General features: G+C 58.6%; 1 protein-coding gene across 3 annotated transcripts; it reads right to left on the reverse strand.

The window, feature by feature from the left end:
- Positions 1 to 1,011: 1,011 nt before the first annotated feature.
- Positions 1,012 to 11,655, reverse strand: SUN2 (Sad1 and UNC84 domain containing 2). Of its 3 annotated transcripts, none has more exons than XM_075077393.1 (18): positions 11,564 to 11,655; positions 11,001 to 11,160; positions 10,244 to 10,416; positions 9,961 to 10,095; positions 9,665 to 9,760; positions 9,380 to 9,473; positions 9,089 to 9,159; positions 8,706 to 8,830; positions 8,105 to 8,335; positions 7,944 to 8,021; positions 7,810 to 7,853; positions 7,189 to 7,354; positions 6,875 to 7,102; positions 5,709 to 5,793; positions 5,495 to 5,610; positions 5,139 to 5,306; positions 4,600 to 4,692; positions 1,012 to 4,495 (listed from the first exon to the last, which is right to left on the reverse strand). In XM_075077393.1, exons 2-18 carry the CDS (start codon positions 11,123 to 11,125, stop codon positions 4,382 to 4,384), a joined length of 2,142 nt encoding a protein of 713 aa, XP_074933494.1. In that variant the 5' UTR covers positions 11,126 to 11,160; positions 11,564 to 11,655; the 3' UTR covers positions 1,012 to 4,381. The 3 variants fall into 3 exon arrangements, with proteins under 3 accessions (XP_074933494.1, XP_074933497.1, XP_074933505.1); XM_075077396.1 differs by lacking the exon at positions 11,564 to 11,655 and adding an exon at positions 11,451 to 11,479; XM_075077404.1 differs by lacking the exon at positions 11,564 to 11,655 and having other exon boundaries at positions 10,244 to 10,488; positions 11,001 to 11,083.
- Positions 11,656 to 11,686: the final 31 nt, after the last annotated feature.

Genomic DNA, 11,686 nt, shown 5'->3' on the forward strand with positions numbered 1-11,686 from the left:
CAGGTAAGTGTTGGGTTGGGGACTGGTGGTAGCCAGAGCAAAGGCCCACCCAGCCCCTTTACTCCTGAAGTATCAGCACTATGGACACCTCTGGGGAGTGGCGATGCCGCTGGAGGTCTGCCCCCCCTCTCTGCACATGCCTATGCTTGAGCCCTTGGGTCCTGAGCACCCAATACCCCATCCTTTCCCAGTTGTCCATATCACTTCTTCTGTCAGTCCCCCTTCCCCAGCTGGGACACTGAGTGCCCAGCCTCCCTTGCTCCCAGGGGAAAGCAGCAAGGGCAGATCCAGGGCCAGCAGAGAACAACCCTTGGCCTAGGGTGGCCTTCTGCAAGGAGCTGCATGGGCACTCCTCACAAGCCTGCCTCCTGAGCCCATCCTGGTGAAGCAGGTACTTGGTGTGACCCTCCTCAAGCTCCAGCCAGTCTAATTTATCTTTTTTCAACCTTTCTGTAGGTGCTAGGTTAGCTTCCTCATGCTGAGGACAACTAAATATTTCCTTTCTACTTACTCATAGCAGCCTGAGTAATTTACAGCCCATGTTAAGGAAAAGAAAGGAACCTGCAGCTACCCTTAAGTGTGGTTTGTGTCAGGCTTTGTCCTTGCCCTCCCTGCTGCCCCAGTCTTATTTGCCCCTGCTCAGGGCCAAGCCAGGCTCAGGCCCGTGATAAGGAAGAGGATGGACTGATGCCCAGGGGTGGCTTGGAGGTCACTGCAGGATGGACCAAGCCCACAGCCATGGTCTGTCACAGACTACTCAAAGTCCCAAGGAATTTGAGTTTTTAAGAGTACGTCTTGTCTTCAGCATTGCTCCAAGCAGTATTTGCAGCCCAGAGCCTGCTTGATAACAAGGTGAAAACTGCTGACCCTACACTTTGTATATCAGACTGGGAAAAAAGGATTTGCCATGAGAATACATAAAAGAGCAGCAGCTACAAGAATAGCTTTGTCTACTAGCTGTGCATAATTCCCACTTTCAAATTCACCTGCAAAACACCCAAAACACTCACAGCAGTTTTGATATAATTTATTTGTCTTGGTATTTTTTTTTCTTGCATAGGCATAAATTACAACCTGTTGATGAAAAAAAATAAAACGAACAAAACAGTGCAGCATTTGCAACAGGCTACAGCATCAAGTACATCCTCGTCTCCTGCCTGTAACCATCTGTTTCTGCAGGACTAATTTGTAGCACGTGTAGGGCAAATCAAGAAGGAGGGAGAATAGAGGAGGGAAATGGAGTAAATAAGGGAAATCTGCTCTGACAGCTGTTTCACATTTCTCCTGCCTCACCAGGCTCGTCTTCTGCATCAGCACTAAGATGCAATACCCCCAGGCAGAGATGGACACGCTCAAGCAGGAGTTTTATGTGCCCTTTTTTCCTTTGCAGCTCAGGACAGTTGCAGAAATCCTGCAAGCTGCTGCTGGTGAGAGGCAGCTGACCATGCACTTGGTACAGGTTCTTGGGCTGCAGCTCAGCACCGATGCAGAATTTGGGGGCTGAAAAACCAGATGTAGCCTCAGCATGCCTTCCTGGGGCTTCTCACACAGTCAGCACGGTGAGGCCTCCAAAACCAGCACTATCCCTAGAGAAGGGCATAAACCCCCAGGGTGACCTCTCACTGGTGTCTCTGTGGGGTTTTACCTCAGGCGAGCAGAGACTTTTGTCTCCAAAGGACAGGGCAAGCTTGCCCTGTTAAAGCCAAATTCTCCCTGCCCCACAGCCACCGGTTAACAGTCCCATGGGAGGAGCAGAGACCCCACTCCAACTCCATTCTCAGGGAAAGAGGTCCCCCTTTCCCACCTCTCACCAGCATGCCTGATTTACTGTGAAATCATTTTTTCTTGGGCAAAGACACTGACAGCCCAATCCAGAGACCAGGGAGCCAGAAGGGACATAAGAAAAGGGGCTTTCCAGCCTCATGGTTATGGCATTTGCTCCAGCAGCCAGAGAACGCCTGAGGAAGGGGGTGAGCTTCATCTCTGCTTTCTCTTTATCGTTCAGTTAAATACAGGAACTGCTCTGCCAAGCCCAGGACAGGGCAAGGCATTCATAAAAGCACAACCCCATGTGCACAGGGCACTCACAGACATGACTCCAAGGCAAGCAGGCAGCTGTAGACAAGTTTAAAATAACTTTGGCTGTGGAGGCCAAGAATTAAGACTATGCGCAATATAGGAGAGAATTTATCGTCACTGGCTCTGGCTGCAGGCCCAGCAACAAGGCCTCCCAGCTCTGCAGGGGGCTCCATGGCATAATTTTAACCTGTTAGATGGAGCTGTGCCTTTCAGGCTCCCTTCCCTTGCTTGGAGCATGGAGACTCCTCCAGAAGGGACGTGATACCATCATCCTCATCCCCTCGAGCTGGAACAAGGGGACCAGGGCTTAGTGCTTCTGCCTGACACACAACAGGGCATGCTGAAGGGAGATGCTTCTTCAGCCCCTTCCCCCCCCCATGCCTCTCGCCCTACAGTGCTTCAAGCCGAGAAGACCAGAATGTGAATCAATTCATGGTGCTCCCCTAGTGCTCATGGTGTCAGGGGAGGGATGATACCAACATCATATAGGGCTGAAACACTAAACATGAGCCCTTTAGATTTTCTTTCAATGAAACGTAAGACAAATGTGGAGGCTGTAAACGCCACCCAAGAACATAAGCCAAACTAAGCATGATGCAGGCAGCCAGGAGGTGGAATGGCCAGATGGCCCTAGCACTTGTCAGCCTGGGGAAGGTCCCTGTGCATCCTTCCTGCAGTCCCCTGCAACAGTTCCCATCACACCATAGGTACAGGCAGGATCTACATGCCCGCTGCTGGCAGAACTCCCCATCCTGCTCTGCCATGGTCCTCTGCAGCCAGGGCTCAGGGAACCAAGCAATGCCAGTGAGGACAAGGCAGGAGGGAAAGGGAGCCCTTCCAACACAAAGGAGGTCAGCCTGCACCAGCCATCTGCCATCGGGGACCACGAGGTGACAGAAGCAGCCCTGAGCACCACAGGTAGGGGGAGGACCTATTGCTCCCCAAGGCGCAGAAGCACGCTGGCACCTGCGAGCCCTGGGGATTGCCCCATCTCCCACGCAGAAGACAGCTGAGGCACAAAGAGTCGTGCAGAGCACTGGGGCAGCATCACCCACTCACTCCAGTCACCTATATACAGATGCAGTTGCGGGCAAGAGGCCGCAGCCACATGTTGCAGTCTTGGAGGACATCTCTCGAGCAAGGAGGGCAGGAGTGCCTCTGGCCACCCCACCAAGCAGCAGTCCACAGAGGACCTTGTCTCCCAGGTCCAGCTACCAACGACCCTTATTTTAAACAGCTCTGTTCATCTTACTCTAGCTTATCCTACTGCACACGCTATTCTCCAACTAAACGAAGCTCTAGCCCTCTCTGTGTCTAAGCCACTCACTTGAGCGGCCCGGCATAACATTCTCCGGTTAAGTAGAAATTGCATGGAAAAAGTATTTCTTCCTTTGTTACTACAAAAAAAGTCCCCCAACACCCCAACTGGAAAATAACCCCCTTCCCCATCCCCCTTAAAAAAAACAAAAAAACAAAAAACCCACAGAACAAACCAAAAGGGGAAGCAGGCAACAGGAGTTTTCAATAGCATCAAGCTTAACATGGGGGAGCGAGCCAGCCAGGGGCGGCCAACGGCATCGCCAAGACCCAACACAGCCACCAGCGGCAGGAGGGCTCAAGCAGACAGACAGCAGCACCGGGGCAGGCTCTGCCACCAACACGTGCCAAATTTCTCCCCTCCTGCTGCCCCAAACCATTAGTTTTATGTTAATACTTCATTAATACTGTCTCGTTTCCCCTTTGCCAGCCCAGCAGTGGAGGTCTGGAAATCTTTACCTAAACCAAGGCCAAGGCAGGAGAAGTGACCCCGCATGAAGGGGAGAGTCTCAGCGGCCACAACCAGTGGCTCCCACCTACTCTGGCGGCACCGAGCCAGTCACCACGGTCCCGTACACTGTTATCGCGCCCAAGCCCGTGTGAAGCACATTGCAAAATTACATACCCCCTTCCCAAGCCCTGGCAATGCTAGGCGTGCCGTCAAAGAGGTGCAGGGCAACGGGGACGAGGGGCTGCGCAGACCCGATTAAAAATTAGCTTAAAAAGTTAAAATGTCCAACACTCACTGAAAACAAGCCAGGCTGCGCTAGGACGGACATGGGATGCTCTTGCCTCACCACCCCAGTCCTTGGAAGAGTGAAAGCCTCACCCCTTAAACACCAGCTCTTCTCCTCCCCAGAGGGGAGCAGCTTCCCAGGGTGGCTGCTGGCACATCCCAGGATTTCTACGTGCGAAGCAGCGAACCAGACAAATCCTCTCCTGCTGTCAGCCCGGCAGCATCCTCATCCCGTGCAGGAGCTGGGGGTCAGTGCGCCGGCTCCCCATGCACGCGGAAGCGGTAGATGCAGGTGTATTCGGGGTGTCCCCAGTTGCTCAGCACCCGGAGCTCCACCAGCTGGTACGTGCCCACAGCGTCACCCTTGGGGAGAGGGGGAAAGAAAAACATGAGCTCTTGAGGGCTCAGAGACCCTAAGGGCTCCATTTTCTTCTTGGGGTTGAGTGCTCCAAGGGCAAAGCACTTACCTCCAAGTAAAATGTTTGGATGGGGTCACCGTCATGGTTGTAGGTGAACTGCCCAAGGAGAAGGCCCTCCTCCTCTCCCTCCTCCTTCAAGCCCTATGGAGGGGCAGGGAAGCAGAAAGGGAGAACCAGGGGTGGTCAGAGAGGGAGAACTGGAGGCGGTGAGCACACCCAGGTCAGAAGAGGGAGATGGAGACACAAGTGTACTTGGCCCCCACTCCTGCTCTTCCAGGCCAAAAGAAACAAATGGGGCCAGGGGCCAGTGGGGAGGGAGGCGGGGGGAAGACCTGAAAGTTACACCTTCTCAATCCCCTCTCCCCCAGTGTTGTGTCCCCCCACTCCCCAACCCTTCCTGAAGCCTAGTGCTCCCACTCTTCCCCCCAGTACTGCTTCTTCCTTCTCTTCAGGAGAAGACCAATCCCCCAGAGCACCCCACAGCCATGTATGGGGACTCACTAGCCCTCCCCTCCCACACCCTCCACCATGGCACCCTCCCACTGTGTGCCCCCACTCCTCCCTCAGGTCCAGGTGAGGGCACTCACATAGACACCAAAGTCCTTGGGGGCACTGGGGATGGTCCCCTGAGGTGACAGGGCTTTTGGGATGTGCTCCAGCGTTACAGCCGTGGGACGGATGATGCCAGAGAGGCGGATGACAGCAAAGCCCTGGGACCCACGAAACGCCCAGCAGTTCCCAGGGTTGACATCTGGCTATGAGTGTGGGAGCGAGACACAAGCAAGGTTATCACCATCAGTGCTATTTTCAACCCCCCCCCCCCCCCGCCATCAGCCTGGACACTTGCTTGGAGCAACAGTGAGAACCCAATAAAACCCACCAAGCCCACACGAGGACCATCCTATCTCCCCCTTTTGTGGGGTCTTGCCCCAAGGGCGCCCACCTGCAGGATGACACGGGGGGACTGCGACTGGTACCACAGGGGGATGCCGAACAAGCTCAGCAGTGCCGTCCGTGTCTCGTAGGTCTCCGAGCAGCGGGTGTTGATGACGCTGGCCCCTGGGGCAGAGAGGGGACAGCAGCAGGTAAGCCCCATGACATCCCTCTCCAGGATGGCTGGCTTGTCCCAGGGAGGGTGAGAGCCCACCACCACCTACCTGCTGACTCCAGGGCATAGTCGACCATCCCCACGCGGTCCTCACTGTAGCGCTTCAGAGCTTGACCCACAATGAGATGCACTTGCTGTGGCAGGAACAGAGGGTACAAGACGGATGAAGAGCTGGGGTGGGTGTCCTGTCCCCCAGCCACCTCCACCCTGCAGGGACAGAGAGGGCACAAGGACCTTCCCACAAAACAGCCGGGGGATGAATCACCATGGCAAAAATGAGAGGACACGCATTTGGCTGGGAAGCCACGTTAGAGGTTGCTAAAAATACCCCAGATGAAAGGAGCTGTGCAATGAAGGGGCAGTATCCAGGCACATTGGGCTTGCCCATCCCCATCCCAAAAGAGGGGCCGGCCCCAGGGGGGGAAAGGTATCCCCCAGCAGGTACCAGACACAACCTGACAGCCCACCCAGTCCTCCCCCAGCATCATCTGCCAGTCCCTCCTGCCCCATCCTGCAGGATCGATGGAAGCTCCACCTATCCAGAAAAGGTAGAGCCATCTAGAGCATCATTCTGGAGCCAAACCCAGCCCCAGGAGCTGGGACCCTACAGCACACCACTGTGGGTCTAAACTTTATGGTGTGCACGAAGCTGGTGCAGACTGTGGGGAGTCCTAATTCCAGCTTGATCCCTCCCCTCTGCCACCTCCACAGGGAATTGCTAACAACTCTTTCCAAAGCAAGCAGGCTCATTTTTTCCCCTGGTGTCATTCTGCTGAAATGCTTTGCCCCAAATGACTCAGCAGCGCTGCTGAAGGATGGGAGTAAGCAAGATCCTCAACCTATGGAAGCCTTGCTGGCACCTGCCCCACCTTCTGGGTGAAAGACGCACAAACAAAAACTTGGGTTTTAGACAGCAAGAGCCCCACAGGCATGCAGATTATCACCACCTGTGACTCCTTCCAGGACAGAACAAGGACATAAGCACAGCCCAGGGGAGGCTGGTGGGAGAGTAGGGATGGAGGAGTTTCAGGGATGCTCTTGCCGCGTGGGATGTGAGCCCAGCATCAGTGTCCCAGCTGTAAGGGCTGTCCCCACGGCTCTCCCATCTGCCAGGCACATGTGCTGGCCCCTCCACACACGTAATGGGGCAGAGCCCCCAATCCCACACCTGTGGTCACCATCATGTCCCTGGGGCTCAGGCCAGTACACACTCACCTCCTCCGTTACCCCTGTGGTCCCCCCTTGCCGCAGGGCCACTCCAATACCGGCCTGAGCATCCCGTGCCGACAGCCTCCGGTCCTCCAAAACTTTGGCCAGAATCTTGCGCTCCAGGGCCTGGAGCTCCGCTTGCAAGTCTTCCTGCTGGAGGATGAGGCCAGCAGCACCATCCCGCCGGGACTGTGACAGGAACTGACTGATCCACGCCGGGAACTGTGCTTCCACCTGAAACGGTGGGGCCAGAGCTCAGCCCCGCCACAGTGAACCTCGGCATCTCCCTCTGCCGAACTGGGCGGGGACTGGGGACTCACATCAGCCCGCATCGCCTTCAGCTGCTCCAGCATTCCCTCCATGTGCTTCCCCATCACCTCCTGGTCTGATTTGAGGCCTGCCAGCTCCCTCTTCAGCGCTGCCACCTCCTGCTCCAACTTGCCCACCTCCTGCTGGAAGCTCCCTCGCAGGCCCTCCTGCACTGAGCTGCGCCAAAAGAAAAGCAACAAAATCTTGCACCAACAGTCCCAGCTGCCCCCTGCAAACTGGGGGAGGGGGTTCATCCCCCATTGCCTATGCTCAACCCCATCTCCCACCCAAAATGGTTTTAATTCCTGTGGCAACGACCTCTTCTACCACATCCCATGGGAAATCATCCCCCGCTAGACCCTCAGCTGAAGGGCCACATTCCCCACGGTGAAGCAAAATTACGGTGGTGAAGGTCATTTGCTGCAATGTTCTCTGAGCCCTGCTGCCAGCCAGGGCACTTTCTTGCCAACATACAATCTTGGAGAGATGGATATATGGGTATCTCTCAACCTCTCCCTTGCCCCGAGCAAAACAGACCTAGAAACCCCTCCTAAGCCTCACTGTGAGGATTTCACCCTGCTACTTGCTTGCCCCTAACATAGTGACGGCTCTGCCCAGACAGCCACGGTTACCTCTGCCACTCCAACTTCAGCCTCTGCAAGCGTGCCTCCGTCTCCTGCCAGGAGAAGAAGGGGAATGGGTGAGACCTGTGATGCTAGTGGTGATGTCGTCCTGCCCAGGTACCACCACATGCTTATCCCCTTACCTGAGAGGTTTGCGCCATCTTCCCCAGGCGCCCATCTAAATCCCTCTGCACCTGGGCTCGGAGGGCATCCAGCTCGCCCTGCAGGATGAGGAACAGGGAGGAACATCAGAGCCCCGGCCCCACATGCCCCCATCTCCCTGTGCGCTCCCCACGCCCCTCACCTGGAGATGGCTGGTCATGTCAGTGCGGAGATGCTCCTTCAGCCCCGCGTCCCGGCGGTTCACCAGCCCCTCCAGCAGTGCCAGGATGTCCCCTGGGGGCAGCTCTCCCCCCGCCGCCACCACTGCCGCTCCCTGCCGCAGCTCCCACCGAGACATCTCAGCTTCCAGCGCCTCAAAGCGCTTCTCCAGGGCCTGAAAGCGAGCCAGGAGCCGGTGCTCCCCCTGCTGCCCCTGTGGTGACAAACGCAGGATGTGATGCAGCCCCCCAGGGAGGTGGGGACCCGCAGGGGGCCACAGGGACACCTGTGAAAGGGGACCCAGGCCACCCTGTCCCCAGAGTCAGTGGCATCTTATTCATCTGCTGCTTCCCAGGAGAGTGGAGATGTTCCCCCTGCTCTATCCCTGGGGCACCCCAAGAGCAAGAGGGCCACAAACTGGGAGAGCCATTTCCACCAGTGTGAAGGCACCATCTACCCCATCCTCCACCCCTTCCCCATCCCCTGGAAGGGCTCCTTCAGCCATGGACTACGTTGTCCTGGCTCTCCTTTCAAGGCACCCACCCCAACCGGGCCACCACCACCATGCCTTTGCCAAGGCTTACCTGGTCCAGCGTGGTCAGGTCCCCTGCCCCAGGCACATGGGAGGAAGATGACTTTCCAACTCCCCACCACGGGAAGGCAGGGAGGCTGAGCATCGACAGCCCATATGGGTAAAAGTACCAAGCTCCTGGGCATGCAGGGGAACAAGGTGGTTAAAACAGCAAGCCAGTAACGGGCCACAGCAGGGGACAGGGTGGACGTGCAGAGGCTCAGCCATCAGCATCACTTGGGGTTACCAGGAGGCCCCAGCACAGGTGTGCAGATGCACCAGGGTACCAGGAGCCACGAGCACTGAGCTTGGGGCCACCCCATCCCATCTCCTGGGCACGGCAGTGGGATGCTCTGCACTGATCTCAGGGCAACAGATCGACTCAGGCTGACTCACCATAGGCGGCAGCAGCGAGGAGCAGGAGGAATAGCAGCAGAAGCAGGGACCTCTTCAGCCACGGGTAGTGCCTGGAGCACAGAGAAGAAAGAGGTGCCTGTAGAACTGCGGCCACCTTCCCCCATGGCAGCGCTCCTCTGGATGGGGGCCAGAGGGAAAGCAAAGCCCAGCCGGGCTTTGACACAAGACACCCACCCTATGTGTGCCAGGCTCTGCAGGGCACCCCCTCTCTGGGGTCTGGTGGGTTTTCCCCCCACCTCCCTCATCCCGGTGTCCTGCCACCATGCTTACCTGGAGAAGGGGATGCCACCCAGGCGGGGAGCCGCACCGGTGAGGCGGTGCCAGGCAGCTGCCAGCCCCGAGAACAGCCACCCCACGAACCGAACTGCCAGGAGAGAAACCGAGCCTCAGGTGGAGTCCCGGCACAGACATCCCCTCCGTCCCTGAGGATGCTCCCACAGGGGAATAAAACCCCTCCACCTGATCAGGGAACAGCACACATGGCACATGGGGAGTGGAGATGCTGGCAGGGAAGAAAGGTGCGGCTAGAAACCCCCCCGCCAGCCCTCCACTCACCTGGGGAGGTGAGCACCTGCCAGAGGAAGGAGCCCACCCGGGAGGCTGCAGTCCTCAGCCCTGACTCAGAGCTACTCTGGCCTGAATATAAGTGACCTGGAAAGGAAGAAATGAGGCAGTAAGCCACCAAACACAGCCTGCAACCCTGTGCGTTGCCCAGGGCGAAGGCTTTGCACAGGTGATGGCATGCAGGGGGGGCTGGATTCATCCTGGGAACACCCAGGCGCTGGGCTGGTCCCCTTGGGGACATCACCCCCAGCATCCCTGCCACCACGAAGAGGCCAGTGCAACCCTACCAGCGTAGTCATCTTCCGAGGAATATCCAGACGAAGAGGCGTAGGTGTCATATGTCTTGCTCTCCAGCAACCCGTTGATCTTACTGGACTCAGTGTCCCCTGTACCTCTTCTCCTCCTGGCAGAGAGCTCCCCACCTGCCCCCAAAACACAGAGTCGCCATGAAAAACCACCCACCTCCACCCCCACGGGGACAACCCCATGAGGCAGCCTGGGGGTCTGCCCCAACACCCCCCTGGTGCCCAGGGAGGTCGCCAGCTGCCACAGGAAGGAGGGAAGGCTCACCCCAGTACATGGTGCTGTCCAGGGCATCATCTAGCACGGAGCTGCCCAGGGCAGCGAGGCCCCGGCTGCCCCCCAGGTAGGACTCGCTCATCATGGACTCGCTGTAGTAGGAGGTTTGGGTGCTGGGAGCAGGAGAGAGGCGCTTTGTGCTGCTCGATTTCCTTCTGATCGTCCTGCCAGGGGCAAGAACAAGCTCATCAGCCATGTGTGGTTATGGTGGGATGGGCGTGATAATCACACTGCACCTGTGGAGGAGAAACGGGGAATTTACCCCACTCCCTCCACCGGCATCACTTCCCTCTGCACCCCCCCCACCCTGCCATGCCAAATGGCGGCAGGTTTCAGAGGCTGCAACCGCTGCTTTGCGAAAGGCCCCGCTGCCTGTCCCGAGGCAGCTGCCGGCACCACTTCCGCTCGCACCGCTGCGGTTTTCCGGCCCGCTGCTCGCCTCCCTCCCGCCATCAAGCTGGAGGCGGCCGCGGCTGAGGAGGCACGCAGCCGCCCACGGCAGCCTCCTGTGCCGGGGCACGGTGGGGAGGACGCGGAGGTGCCATGGGCGAGGGGCACGGGGCTTTTGCTGGCGTGGGGAAGCAGCCAGCGCCAAGGCGGCCATGCCGAAACGCAGCGAGCTTGCCGTCTTGCTCCCTCCTGCCCTGATGCCCCGCTCCATGAAGGTGAAGGTGCCCGGTCCATGGTGCGGGACAGAGCGCCCGGCCACGTCTGGGAGAGGGGACCCCCACTCCTGCGCCCCACTAACCTGCTGGTGCTCTCTTTGAAGGGGAGCTGCTGTCCCCCCAGCAGGGAGCTGCTGCTGCTGGTTGTGGCATCGTCGTCCCCGGGGTAATAGCGCGTGGTGACGAGGCGCTGGCTGCGGCGGGACATGGCAGCAGCGCGACACGGGTGGGCCACGGCTCACCCTGGGGAGGGAACTGTCAGTGGAAGGGGACCCACCCGGCGGGACCCCACCCCTGCAGCAGGGGTCTCGGTACACACCGAAACCCCCTCCCGTGGGGTGCCCAGTGCGGCTGGGGGTCTCCGAGCCCGCCGAGGGGCACCTGCTGCCCCGGGCCGGGATGGAGCCGCGCCCCACACCACCAGCACCACCACCACCCCACCCCCCCAACCCCCCCCCCCGCCGCCACCTCCCCTTAGCAGGTTATAAACCCCCTTCCCCTCCCACAGGCCACCCACGCGAGCACCCACTCACGGAGCCGCTGCCCCGTCGGACCCCCTGCACCCCCCGGGCCGCGCTACGAGCCGGCCAGCCCGCCCCCCACCCCCACGCAAAACCCGCCGTGCCCCCGCCCCACGCAAACCCACCGGCGAGTCGCGCAGAACGCACAGGAACCCCGCACCGTCCCTCCGGGCCGCCGCCGCCGCTCCGCTCCCTTTTGTTTTGCAGGGGAAGGCGGCCCCCGCCCCCCCCCGGCTCCCCCCCAGCCC

Source organism: Phalacrocorax aristotelis, chromosome 1, assembly GCF_949628215.1.
Source record: "Phalacrocorax aristotelis chromosome 1, bGulAri2.1, whole genome shotgun sequence".
NCBI classification, from domain to species: Eukaryota; Metazoa; Chordata; class Aves; order Suliformes; family Phalacrocoracidae; genus Phalacrocorax; species Phalacrocorax aristotelis.